This window comes from Protopterus annectens, chromosome 3.part0, assembly GCF_019279795.1.
Source record: "Protopterus annectens isolate FY-2018-M chromosome 3.part0, PAN1.0, whole genome shotgun sequence".
Classification (NCBI taxonomy): domain Eukaryota; kingdom Metazoa; phylum Chordata; order Ceratodontiformes; family Protopteridae; genus Protopterus; species Protopterus annectens.
Genome location: NC_056731.1, coordinates 1,523,690,187 through 1,523,703,920, shown reverse-complemented (window position 1 = coordinate 1,523,703,920; position 13,734 = coordinate 1,523,690,187). Strand labels below are relative to the sequence as shown.

Here is a 13,734-nt window from a genome sequence, read left to right as displayed (position 1 = left end):
TCACAGGACCCTCAAAGTCAAAATAGGCACCTCCACCTCCGATAGTAGACCTGTCACTAGTGGAATTCCACAGGGAGCCGTCCTGGGACTCCTACTGTTTGTCATCTATTTCTCGGAGGTACAGGCAAAGACAAAAGGCCTGTGGCTGACCAAGTTTGCTGATGACTGCAAGCTGGGTGTTGTCATTGACTCCCCAAACTATGTTAACATACTGCAAGAGGGTCTCACAGCAACTAATGACTGGTGCCAAAGTCATGGTCTCAAGCTGAATGCAAAAAAATGTATTATACCATTCGTCAAAAACACGACCCCTACTGATTACCACATCAACGGCAACTGCCTAAGCACACAACCTGTGGTGAGAGACCTGGGCACTCGGGTTGATAACCTCACATTTGACCATCATCTAGCAGCAACGGCTAAAAAAGCCTTTTACTTGGTTCATTTCATAAGTAAAGGGATTGCATCTAGAAAAAAGAAGGTTATTACCTCTCTATACTCCTCCCTCATTAGACCAATAACGGAGTATAATGCCCCATTTGGGATGTACCTCTCCAAACATCTGCACCAACTGGAAAGGCCACTGAAATACCTCACAAAGAGAATCCATGGCCTCCAACACCTGCCCTATGCATGCAGGCTCAAAATCACTATCACTCTACTTGGTATCGTACAGATTGCCCAGGGGTGATCTGTGTCTCGCCTACAAGGCAATCTTGGACCATGCCCTACTAGAGATACTCCATATCCACAAGTCTAACTCCTCACACACTACCCACTCAAAAGGCCTGAACCTAATATGTGACATTAACAAAACCTGCTGGAAAGACAGGTTGGTCTCCCAGGGGCTGCCTCATCTCTGGAACAGACTTCCCATACACGTCAAACAGAGCACTTCGTTGATCCTCTTCAAGCACATCCTTGATGAGTGGATGGAAAACCACAAATTTGTCCCAAGGGTTCCACCTGTGTCCCTCACTGACAAAGATGACTGGTGCTGACTGCGGTTTCTTTTGGGGATGTATTCTTGGCTAGGTTTGTAAGGGTCCCAGGGCCATTACCCTAGTAACCTCCTATGATCAGAGTGTTGCAAGGTCAAACAGATGCTTGGACCGCAGGTTAGGGACTGTCTTCACTACCAGGAATTGATACCACAGCACAGGCAAAGAGATAAGGCTAAATGAATATTAAGGTAAAGATCATCTCTGGTAATGTTTTAGTCAAGTCTAAAAGAGAAGTTGCTATTAAAAATATGATAATGACTAAGACATATAAAATATATGGTAACTGGTGACTAAAACAATCAACCAGAAGAGCTTAGAAAAGATTGTGAAGAGATACTGGAAAGGCAACTTACAAAGGAACAATACATGGCTCACAAGTATGCAACAAAGTCCAAAACGTTTAGGATATCTTTCTTGGAAGTGTTTGCATAGGTATTTTTGTACCCACATGCAGACCCAGAGAATTCTTCCCTGGGCATATACACAGCAAATACTGGAGGCATGATGGGAAAGAGAAAAGTAACTGGGAATATTTTTGGTGCTGTAACGAGCTGGCAGATTTTAAAAATTCCTTACACAGTACTCCTGTCATACATGTTAGGGGAGCAAATGGTTGTAATTAAGAAAATGATTCTTTTGAACTGGAATATAGGATCTGAATTGTCTATACATATTAAGGCATTACCATGTTTAATGCTACTGTATGCCAAAAGCAAAAACAAATGGCAGAAAACAGAAATAAAATCTAAAACAACCATAGCTGAAGTACTGAATACAGTAAAGGAGATAAAAATTAGAGGTGGGATTGTTTAGAAAAGGGAAGGAGCAAATTGCATAGAAATAAATTGTATTTGTGGGAGCAATGCATGGGGAACACTGTTCAGGAGGAAAGTGAGGTTTAAAGGAAGACAAAAATTGAGCAATTTATGTATAGCTGGAATAAGACCTCTCGACTGTCCGTTTTGGGGAATGTTCCTATTTTCAGGCCTAATTTACCCTTACACATGATGTTCCTTATTTTTGGATAAATGTTCCTATTTTCAGACCTAATTCACATGAAGTTGTCTAGTACACAGAAAACCACACTACATGATCAACATACTAGTGGCACCAATAATTTAAACTAAGAAGAGACGCATCTTACATCTTCCTTTTTTCGGAAGCAAAACTAAAAGATCTTGCATCACACGTCCTTATATTTTTTCAGTTATTTTTATCACTCTTTTTTTAAACATGTATTTCTGAGGCGTAGCATCTCACATTCCTAGTGGAAGAAGAAAGAGTTTTGTGCTATTTGGCATTCAAATTTTATACCAATTAGATGCCCAAATTTTTGCTAGATGTTCTTATTTTCAGTATCTGCCAGTTAAGAGGTATGGCTGGAGTTAATAATTGTTAAAAAGAAACATACATAGTGTAATACATGAATATGACAAACGTTAATATTTTTTTTAATGTATGAGTGCCCATGTCTTAAGTGACCTCATTCTCCTTAACCCACTCTCTCTCGTTTGCATCTCTGTATTAAAAGACTGAACTTGAATGCATTTTTCATCAGTAAGACTGTATTACATCATTACAACTGCACTATAATACCTTTTATACCTTAAAACAATGTATTGTATTACCTGCTTCTCATATGTTTTACTGTAACTGCTTTACTATACTGTATTGTCTTCCTCTTATAAGTTTTACTATTACTGTAATTATTACATTTGTACCTTATGTTTGTTTACTCTGTAGTTACACTTTGTAACGTGGAGCTTTTCTCACAGATCTCCGCTGAAAAAGGGCTTTCCCGATAAACAACTGGTAAATAAATAAATTAATTAATTAAAGTGACTATATTTTTTGAACAACGTATGAGGGAGAATAAGACTGAGTTTTGCTGGGACCTAGCGTTCTTAGTTCTGGAAGGCTTAGGCAAGGGACTTTTTACAGCCTCTGCAAAATTCAGTCTACTGTGATTTGATATGACTGTGGTGATGATGTGGATACTCACATGGCATGTTCATTTGTAAGAGGTAAGCCACCAGATTTGTTAAGTATTTATACTTCTCACAGAGAGAAATGTTTATGCTCAGCAAGTTTGTTACCTGTGAGCATAAGGCAGCTGGTACACTGCCTTGGTAAACATAGTGTTACGTGGTTGGAAATAGATGGTAACAAACAGAGAAACAGACTTTCCATCTTGTCTAGTGAGTGGGGAGTTAAAAAGAACAAACTATGGGTGATGTGTGAACAGTTTACAAAGTGGGTTGTTTTTACAGATGGGATGCATAGACTAACTAAATCAGGATAAATATAAGCAGAAAAAGTTGTGTTAAATGTGTAGACTTGTGGTAAGGTAAACAGGTTACACTATAACAAGAGACAAGAAGAGTAGCTTTGATAAAGGCTTGGCTAGGATGCCCTGGGAAAACAAAAGGTGCTTACTGCCAAAAACAACTTTGAAATGTGAGAACTGGTAGACAACTGCAGATCAAAACACTTGTGTCTGTTCTTCACTTGTTGCAATGGTTTGAGAGTGACAGGTTGCTTAGTGTGGTTCTTTACTAAAACGCCTTATTTTTAAGGGACAGAAAACACAGGGGAAAATCTCAATAGAGCATACAAGCCAACAGCAACCACTTTTCTTCTCCTAACAATCACTAACCTAGGAACTACTATGGCCCTCTTTTATGTCACAAGAGAAATGTACATTAATTTCAAAATCAGAGCAGCAGCAGCTGATCATCACATCTCAGCTGTTGTTACAAAATAATTTAATGTGGTACAACTTATCTTTCGTATATCTCCTTAAAGTACATATAATTCATAGCTTCAGTTTATTTATCCCTTACCTGTCTTAGCACAGAGTATAATATGCCAATTGGCATGCACCTATCTCTAAACATTCAGACCAACAGAAAAACCTCAAGAGATTTCTTAGTAAGAAAATCACAAGCCTAGAAATCCTGAGTTATCTTGTGTAATTAAAACTTTCTTTCTACACTCCATCTGATATAGGCTCCTCTAAGAAAATTTTCCTAGCATTCCAAGTTATGAAGGAACCTATATTTTCCACCTGCTACAGCTATGTAGAACCAGTGGTACAAGTAACACACACTAAAGATCAAAACCTAGCCTAGGGCTATCCTCTGTTATTTAGGCCTTCAGATGGTGCTTTGGCACAGACATAGGGCTGTGTGTGGGACTGGGTCTATGACATATCGTACAATGGCCATTCAAATACCCATTCATTGAATACCTATTTATCAAAGCTGCTTTTCAACGAACGTTAGATTTTAACTAGGGAAAACCAGCCGTTGGCCACTGTCTGGAACTTGCCCTTTTCGCCACTGTAGTGCGATCTCGATGTTGGTATATTTAGTTAGGGGGGTAGGGAAGCTGACCCCCCCCCCCAACCTTGGCAGGTTTAATTTTTATGTATTTATTTATTTTGCAGTTGCTCAGTTGGCCAACTGCTTGTGTGTCATAGTTAAAATCCGCCATTTGCTGAAGAACTACTTCAATAAATAGGTATTCGACAAATGGGTATCAGCTGAATAGCCATTTGAAGAAATGTCACAGACCAGTGGGGTACACCTGATGGCTCACAAATGTGAAACTTTAAATACGGTCACCTTTCCAGTAGTGACATACTCCAGGAGTTTTTCCTCTTGATGTTACTGGGTGGCCACTTTGAATCTCTGGCAGTTATGTCAGTGCTTCACATTATACTCTTCTAGGGAGTACAGACAATGCTAGTGCATATCTCAGATCATTATTTGTGAACCACAAAGGTACTCAGAAAGCTTCTCACTATGTATCAAATGGCCCAATATTTTACAATCAAGACCTAAGTTGTGTGACTGGCAGAACAGAAATGGCAGGTTCAGGAAGCTTGGTGTGCTCTTCTATTAACAGCATGACATGTACTTCCATAAGCTGAATATGTCCCTAAGTGAAGGATCCCACAAAAAAAAAAAAACACTGAACTAAACAATTTCTGACTCAAACTCATCCACTCCAATAGAGTTCAGTAAGTTGCCACTGTAACTCCCAATGGGCAGAGCCTAAGCGTTTTGTTACAATCAAATTATATCCTCACATTTCAAACAAATGTTCATGTCTCTGGAACCATAGGAGTTATGAAAAAAGTATAAATGGCAAACTCTTCAGCACACACCATCTATATAGTGGTAGTATTATTTAGGTTCTGGGTCTTAAAACCAAATTTTATAAGTCACACTAAACACAGTAACATTTGTAAAATGTTGTAAACAACCTACAATATCTCAGCAAACATACTGTCAGCAGCATTTTATTCATCTAGCTGACAACTTTCATATGCGGCTAAGGAGTTCTGTCTGTGTTACTTGGTTGTTGAGATATTTAGAAAATGTGAAAATTATATCTATATAAATTAATATCATTAAAACAGTTAATATTTACTTATCTGCACTAGACAGAGATCAAATATTATTGCAGTTGAGTCTGCCACCACTTAAGTTTTAAGATGAAATCTTTTAAAACCTTGTACATGGCATGGTTTTGGAATTACTGATGCAAATATGAACAAGCAATATTTGATGCCTACAGTTGTCAGTATGAGTTAACTGCAGATGCACCTGGAGGCGTCACTCGCAAGTAATGAGCTAAACAGGGTAGCTTTGATGCTAAGTCAGCATGTAAATGAACCAGGCCATAAGGGTCTATTCTGATAAAAACATATGCATACAAGCATACGTGTTTCTGATAAACATAAAAGGCTTGAATGCAGAAATTCACATTAGGATAGCATTGCAAGCATTCAAAAACAACATTATTGTGCAAACTACTACAGCAAAGAATACAAATCTGTAATCAGAAAGTATATCATCATATACACTGCAAAACTGAAACAGCATCAGTGGAAGGATAAACTTGAAAACTGTTAAGACTAACAGCCCAACTCAGCATAATCGCATTTCCTGATCTTCAGCTGAGAAGAAAAGCATGATATTTAATTAATTTTCAAATGTGGTAAGTGGTCACAGACTAACACTATGACCTATGAAAAATAAACTACAATAAATTAATCATACAGCAAAATTCTACACTGGTATTTTTTCTTGTACTGCCTTTTCAGAAGCACACGTGGGCTACATTTACTTTTCTTAGTTGCACTACTATAAAATTACAGCGTCACTATGCAAATGCATACTAACAAGTAAACTACAGACTATGACAAACTTCATTTTATGCAGGTCATTAGTTTAGTTTACACCATTTTAAATGTGTGCTTAAACAGATACTTTTCTAAATTCTAAGACAGCATAAAAACATAAAATGTGACATAAGTCAGGATGTCTCCAATATAATAACATCAGCACATTGCTATATAAGCATACCTGTCAGAAAACCTCCTGCAGGAAAACAGGCACTTTTATCATATTCCACAAGTAAAGCAACAGGTTTCTCTGGGTCAGGGATGACATTCATTTTAATTGCAGGACCCTCCAGTGTATTCTTATTAAAAATGGCCTTCAGTTGTAATTTGTGCTCACCTCTGGAGGAAAACAAAAGAGAGAGAGAAAGGCAGAATGACACTTTACGTGGGTGCTCAATGTAAATGCAAAATTTCATGGAAGGTTCATGCGGCATACAATACCAACAAGACAAACCAACAAAACACCTATCCTACTCTTGGTAGCTTTTTTTTTTTCACAAAACCATGACAGAAGGAAGACCCACCCACCAATATGAGCAAATGTCCACTGTTTCAAATCAAACACCAAAACACTGAGCAGGACTTTCAGTTTGGGGCACAAACATCTGGCACATTCGCAGAAGACTGTCAACATCATCTCCAAAATGCCAGTAACCAACTACAAAAATTGATGGAGAAATCTGGAAACATGACCTGGCAAATTTTATAAAGTGACTTAGGGTCTCAAAAGTATTCAGAATCATGTGATACTACCATGCAGAACATAAGATGTTTATGATTTCTTATTCAACCAGTTCTTACAAACCAAACAGCTTCAAGATATGGGATTGCTTCTGATGAAGGTCACTCTAGTAGTTTCCTAACAAGTGGCATATTGTGTAGACATTCCTCCATCTAACTAGCACAACTAGTACTAGAAGCCTTCAATACGAAAAAAATTAAATGGAATGGCTCTCCTCTGCTTTCTTAACCATCAAAAGCTTAGAAAGGAAATGGGAAAATGGGATGGAAAAAAGATATGAAGCAAGCTGCAAAGAAAGAGTGATGGTGCTTAGTGCCGTACAGCAGCTCTTGGTTCTTTAGTTTGGCTGACAGCTGTGATGCATTTGGTTCAGAGTCTAAATACCCATTCAAGTCAATGTTGACTTCTGCAGGCAAAGCGTTTTCCACTTACATCTCAAAAAAATCTAATTAGATGCATAAGTGATCCCTAAACTGCCTGCATATATGCATGCAGTCAGTCAGTGAGCATGAGTGCATGTCTATATCCTGCAAATAAGAAACAGCAACTTATTCAGGAACAGCTCTTTGCCTTGCACCTAGGGGCTAGACAAAAGGATTTTTTTCCCTCACAAAAATTTCAATTTGGCATTAATCTATCACTCCAGCAAGCTACTGAAAAATGTCTGAACTACTAGATAAAAATAGATTTAGCTTTAAAAAGACTATCTGACTTAGTGCAACTCTATGAAAACTAAATTTTACAAGTGAAGCAAATAGTAAGACTCTGAAGCCAGGTCATACAGAAATTATGAGCTGCTCATGGCTTACTTGAAAAATATAATGCATTGATTCCAATTAGGTGATAAAAAAACAAATTGAAAGAATACACAATTAAACAATACACCATGCCTTGCTAAGTTCTTCGATTTCTAATCCTCTGAAAATAATTTAGATTAAACTTTCAGACTGTAAAAATACTCCGGCTCCTTTCCTTATTCACCAGGTCTACAGAACCTGCCTTAGTCTCACGCCGGGAACAACTTGACCAATTTCCAGGGCTAGTCAGCAGATCAAGGCTACTGATGCAGAGTCATACTACTGCTGCTGAGGTGTGTGTCCAGCTCTGCAATGATTACCTTTTGAAGGTGCAAGCTCATTCTGCACGTGTATCCTCCAGACCAAGCAGTAAGTCACCTGCAGCACAGAGCTCATCAGGTTCTTAATATTGTTACTGCAGTGAGCCCAGGAAGCCTCCTTTCCTCCAGGATGGGCAAGCTTGTGTCAGCCACTCATTCCCATCTGTCACTGCCCAGTCCCTCAGGCATCCATGCTGTTAATCATAAGCAGGCTGTCTTACTTTGGGCTCTACGTATCAAATCTGCAAGCTTTATATAGTTTCCAAATCCACCAGTGTTTGGAAACTTCTCATTTCTGTTACAGTGCTTTTCACACTTAGTATAGGAACACTGTATCAGGAGAAACATGGACATGCACAGAACATATGTAGGTACTGCTCACATTAAGTGTTACACGACTTTACGTTTCTATATGCACTTCCATGCACCTCAAATCTGGCTCATTTTCTTTACTATCAATTGTTTAAAGGGGCATGAAGCATTAATTTCCTTTTTCTTACTTTTATTTTGGTACATGTAAGTCAAACTTTAATGAAGCACGAACAAATGCAAAGGCTCATACTGTTTCCAAATGGGTAAATTAATGTAGGATGATAGCCTGATAAAAATAAGTGGGTCTATTTGGACTTAAAAGATTGCTGCACACTGATCAACAGGTTGATTAGAGCTCTCTCAGTGTGAAAACATAAAAACTGCGGAAAAAATAAGGAAAAGCTATCAATCTGGATAAACTTCACTCACTGGCTAGTAACTTTATTGCCTGGATGTCAACAAAAGAAATTTGGAGAAATTAAGAGAAAATCGACCAGAAAAGAAAGAGAAAAAAGCTCTGGTTGACAAGAATCTTGCAGCTGTTCAGCAAAAAGCAGTTCAGTTTCAGTTTTTTTTTACAGGAGATGGCTGCAAATAATTTAGAGGAAAAATAAAAAAAATGTCTAAATAAGTGACTTTAAATAACAAAAGTCTGATAGAAGAAGATTTAACTATCGATTCAGATGAATTGATAGGGTCTATATTATATTTTCGAAAGTTTCAAACATAAAACACCATATGGCCGACATCACATGAGCGATGTTTGAAATTTTGAAAATATAATAAAAAAATAAAAATAAAAAAATAAACTTACCTAAACGCTGTAGGCAGGGGGCAAGCCCCACCTGTGCCCCCCATGTGGGGGGCTGCACCCCCCACCCTCACTACTTAAATAGTCCTACTCTGAGATCGCACTGCATTGAAGTAAAGGGAAAATATTCCCTATGGCAATTTCCATGTTACGCGCGCGATGTTTAGACCAATCGGGTTCGCACAATACGCGTTAGCCGTTTACAATTTTCGATCATACGATAGGAGCCCAAATTGATAAAACTGCAAAAATTGAAGGTGCAAATGGAGTAGATTGCATTAATTTTATGAAAGTACAAAAAAGCAACTTGGTTGTTCCACAGTAAGATTTGTAACTAGGAAGGCATATTGTGTGTGTATGGAATGCTCTGGAATCTCAGTAGAGAAAAAGTACAGTTGTGTACACTTACCATAAATGTAGATGTCTGAGTGTATTCACTGTTGCAGTCATCACACTTGGGTTATCTGCCTGCAGGTAGCCCTCAGTCGGCCTGAATACCAAAGTCTTGGGATTTCTGCGTCGGATGCTGTTGCCTCATGCATGACGCCAGGGGTATAAAACACGCAGCCGATGGCATTACACCAGTTTTTCTTGCAACAAAATAGGAAGCAATCAAATGGTGTGGAACGCCTCCAGTAAAAAGTAAATACCATTTCCATAAGATATGGCCAAAAAAGAGGATAGGTAGAAAGTACAGACAGGGGCTGCAGGAAGGGTAACCAGGACTGCAACAGTGAATACACTTGAACATCCACATGGGTAAGCGTGCACAACTGTACTATGTTCTTCATGCTTCACTGTTGCAGTCATCACACTTGGGTTGATTCCCAAAGCTGAGGAAGGGTGGAGGCAGTCAGAAGTAGTAGGGCTGGCTAGCAGTACTTGTAAGACTGCTGAGGCAAATCCAGCTCTGGATTTGAAAAAGATAGTTATGTGGTAATGCTTGGTGATGGTGTGTAAAGAACTCCAGGTTGCAGCTTCCAGGATGTCCCTGGTAGGGACTCCCCTGAGAAAAGCTGTAGAGGTTGAGGCAGCACTAGTGCAATGAGGCCTGATCCCCTGTGGGGTAGGTTTTCCATGGTGTTTGTAGCAGAAATGGATGCAGTGTGTTATGGATTTAGAAACGGTTTGTTTTGAAATGACCTTGTCCTATGCCCCTGTAGCAAAGCTGACCAGCAGATGGACAGATTTTCTGAAAGGTTTAGTCCTGTCAAGGTAGAACCTGAGCTGTATGTGCACGTCCAAGGAGTGCAGGATCCTTTCCCCTTTATTCTGAGGATTAGGAAAAAGATTGGGAAATGGATGGATTGGTTTAAAGCCACACTGGATACCACCTCGGGCATAAAAGATGGGTTTAGTCCGGAGGGAAACCCTGTCCGCATGGAAGATAAGGAAGGGTTCCACAGCCATTAAGGGCCTGTAACTCAGACACTCTTCTTGCTGAAGTGATGGCTAGCAGTAAAACAGTTTTCCAAGAGAGGAATTTTAACTCTGCTGTAGCAGCAGGATCAAAAGGGGGAAGTGTGAGCTTCTCTAGTACAAAGTTAAGGTCCTAGGCAGGAGTGGGAGCTCTCCTTGGGGGTCTTAAATTGTTAGATCCTCTCAGAAACTGTTTGATCAGAGGGTGAGAGAAGAGGGATGGCTCAGTGTTGTAATGAGCTGAGATGGCAGAGGCATGAATCTTAATTGATGAGAAGGAGAGGCCTTTGTGGAGCAGCTCTGCTAGCTAATCTAGGATTTGAGGCAAGGAGGGCACGACTGTGTCCTTCCCTTGAGAATGGCTCCAAGAAAAGTATCTATTCTACTTTTCTGAATAAGATTTCCTAGTACTGGGCCTCCTGGCCTGAAGGAGAACATCCAGCACCTGCTTGCTGAGGGTTGCTGGTGATGTATTCAGGGAATAAGCCAGGCTGCCAGGTTCAGGGTTTGCAGCTGAGGATGCAAAATCTGTCCCTCCAGCTGGGATAGCAGAGAGGGGCTCTGCTGTAGGTGCCAGGGTGGTACTGCTGTCAGACTGCATAGGAGTGGGTACCAGTGCTGGCGTGGCCACTGTCCTGTTTGATCTTGAGGAGTACCTTTGGAAGGAGGGGGAAAAGGCATATATTGAGAGGTTTCCCCATGTGAAGAATAGGGCATCCACTTTTCAAGCTTGGCTGTGTGGAATTCTGGTGCAAATTGTTTTATATCTTAAGTGAGCACTCTATTATTATATTGCCATTACCATTTTATTGTTATTGGATTTCTCTGGAGCTGTGTGTGCCTGGAACTTTTTATCTGTGAAGAATTACTTGTGTTTTTTCAGCCACTTCATTCCGTTTTTGGCGTTTTCTTTGCTGCAATTCTGGTACAAAATATGTTTAGTTGATGGTTTTGGGGGGACGCAAATAGGTCCTACTCTGGTGTCCCCCACCTGTATATTAGAAGTTTGAATGAGTTTGGTTCCAGTTTCCACTCATGTGGGTCCATTAGATTTCTGCTTAAGTCTGCCAGTGAATTTTATTTGCCTGGCAGGAACTGAGCTAGCAGGTGCACTTGGTTGCTTAAGGCTGTGTTCCACAGAGTCATGGCTAACCTGCAGAGTGGGTAGGAGTGAGTTCCCCCCTGCCTGTTTATGTACCACATAACTGTGGTGTTGTCTGTCTTTATCAGTTGTTGTCCTGGCAGGATAAGGTATTTGAATACTGTCAGTGCATTCTGTATAGCTAACATTTCTTTCTGATTGATATGCAGGTGAATTTGTCCTAAGCTCCATTTGCCTTGAATGCGTTTGCCTGCCATGTGAGCCCCTCATGCATAGTCTGATGCATCTGTTGTCAAAGTTTGGACAGCAGGGGGTTGTGAGAAAGGGAGCCCCTTGTTGTGGTTGCAAGCCTCTGCCTGCAAAAGGAACTCTGTCCTTAGGCAAGGAATGATAGGACTAACTGCTTCCAGGTCCAGGGAATGTTGACACCAGAGACTTTTTAAGTACCACTGGAGTTTCCTCATATGCAGTCTTGCATATGGAATCAGTAGAATACATGAGGCCATGAACCCTAGGGCTTGCACTATTTTTCTTGCAGACAGCTGGGTTTGGGTGGGCCAGTAGTTTGAAATAAGTTGTCAAATAAACCTGCTTTTCTGGAGTGAGGAATGCCATCTGGGAAGTTGTGTTCAAGCTTGCTCCCAGGAATACAATCTTTTGGCTGGGTACCAGATGTAATTTCTTTTCATTAATGGTATACCCCAGAGAAGTTAGGAGTCTCTTTACAAACATCAGGTGCTGAAGCAGCAATTCCTGACTGTCTGCCTGAATCAGGCAAACGTCCAAGTATGGGTAAATTTGAATATTTCTCTGCCTGCAGTAAGCAATGGCTAGAGCCGGGCACTTTGTGAATACCCTGGGCGCAGTAGATAAGCCAAAGGGAAGTGCAGAGAACTGATAGTGCATAGAGCCTGCCCTGAAACATAGATATTTCCTGCAAGATTCCCTTATGGGGATGTGCAGATAAGCTTATTTTAAGTCTAGGGTGACTAGTAAGGAGTCCTTGGCTAGCAGAGGAAGGAGCAGCTGGAGTGTAAGCATTTTGAATTTTGGTACCACTAGGAAGGTGTTTAGGGTTGACAGATTCAGAATAGGGCGCCAAGAGTTCTCTTTCCTGGGCACCAGGAACAGCCTGGAGTAAAAACCCTGTCCCCTTTGCTCTGTTGGCACAGGTTGAATAGCCCTGATACTGAGAAGAGAAAGTACTTGGTTTTGGGCTTCTGTCCACTGGTTTGGAGGAAGGTCTGGCAATCTGCTTGGGGTTGGCAGAGAGTGGAAATAGAATCTGTATCCCTGGGATACAATGTTTAGGACCCCATTGGTCCTGAGTAATATACTCCCAAGTTTTTTGCATGCAGGGCGAGTTTTCCTCCTAGGGGTGCAAGTACTTGGGCATGGCTGGGAAGGGTTGACGACAAGTCATTGTGAACTTTTTACATGGGGGGGGTGGCTTAACACTCCCAGTTTTTGAGGAGGGAGCACTCCATTCTTTAGATCTGTGCATACCCTGAGAATGTAGTCTTTGTGGCCTATTGCTCCTGGGTTTGGGCTAAGAAGGACTGGAAAGGACCAATTTTCTGAAGGCCAATGCCTACTGAATCTAGGTGGTTATACCTGTAGGAAATCTTTAACAGTTTGCATGGATTTAGCTTTTTCTTCCATCTTTTTAAGAACAATGTCTGCTTTAGAGCCAAACAAACATTCATGGTTTAATGGAGCATCAAGTAATTTTGCCTAGACATGGTCTGGCAAGATTTGTGCCTTCAGCCAAGCATGCCTTCTCAGAACAAACCCAGTGACAGCAGCCCTGCAAGATGCTTCTTAGGCATCAAAACCGCACTGCAAAGTATGTTTACCAACTTGGTCTGCAGAATGCATTAAGTCTTTTAAGTCCTTATTTTCTGCACAATCAGGAATCAAGAGCATTTTTTTGTTTAATTAGATCAATAATATGCAGCTGGTACTTCAACATGTGAAACTGGTAATTTAAATCCCTGATGGCAAGAGTTGCAGAGGTATATACCTTCTTACCC

The 13,734-nt window shown here is 40.4% G+C and overlaps 1 protein-coding gene across 1 annotated transcript in view; it reads right to left on the bottom strand.

Annotated features, from left to right (window-relative positions):
- The window catches only part of SMCHD1 (structural maintenance of chromosomes flexible hinge domain containing 1), a 3,546,415-nt gene that overhangs the window by 968,634 nt on the left and 2,564,047 nt on the right, over positions 1 to 13,734 (bottom strand). The window contains exon 32 of the mRNA XM_044065561.1: positions 6,380 to 6,537. Coding sequence (XP_043921496.1) covers positions 6,380 to 6,537 — 158 coding nt within the window. The remainder of the gene's footprint in view (positions 1 to 6,379; positions 6,538 to 13,734) is intronic.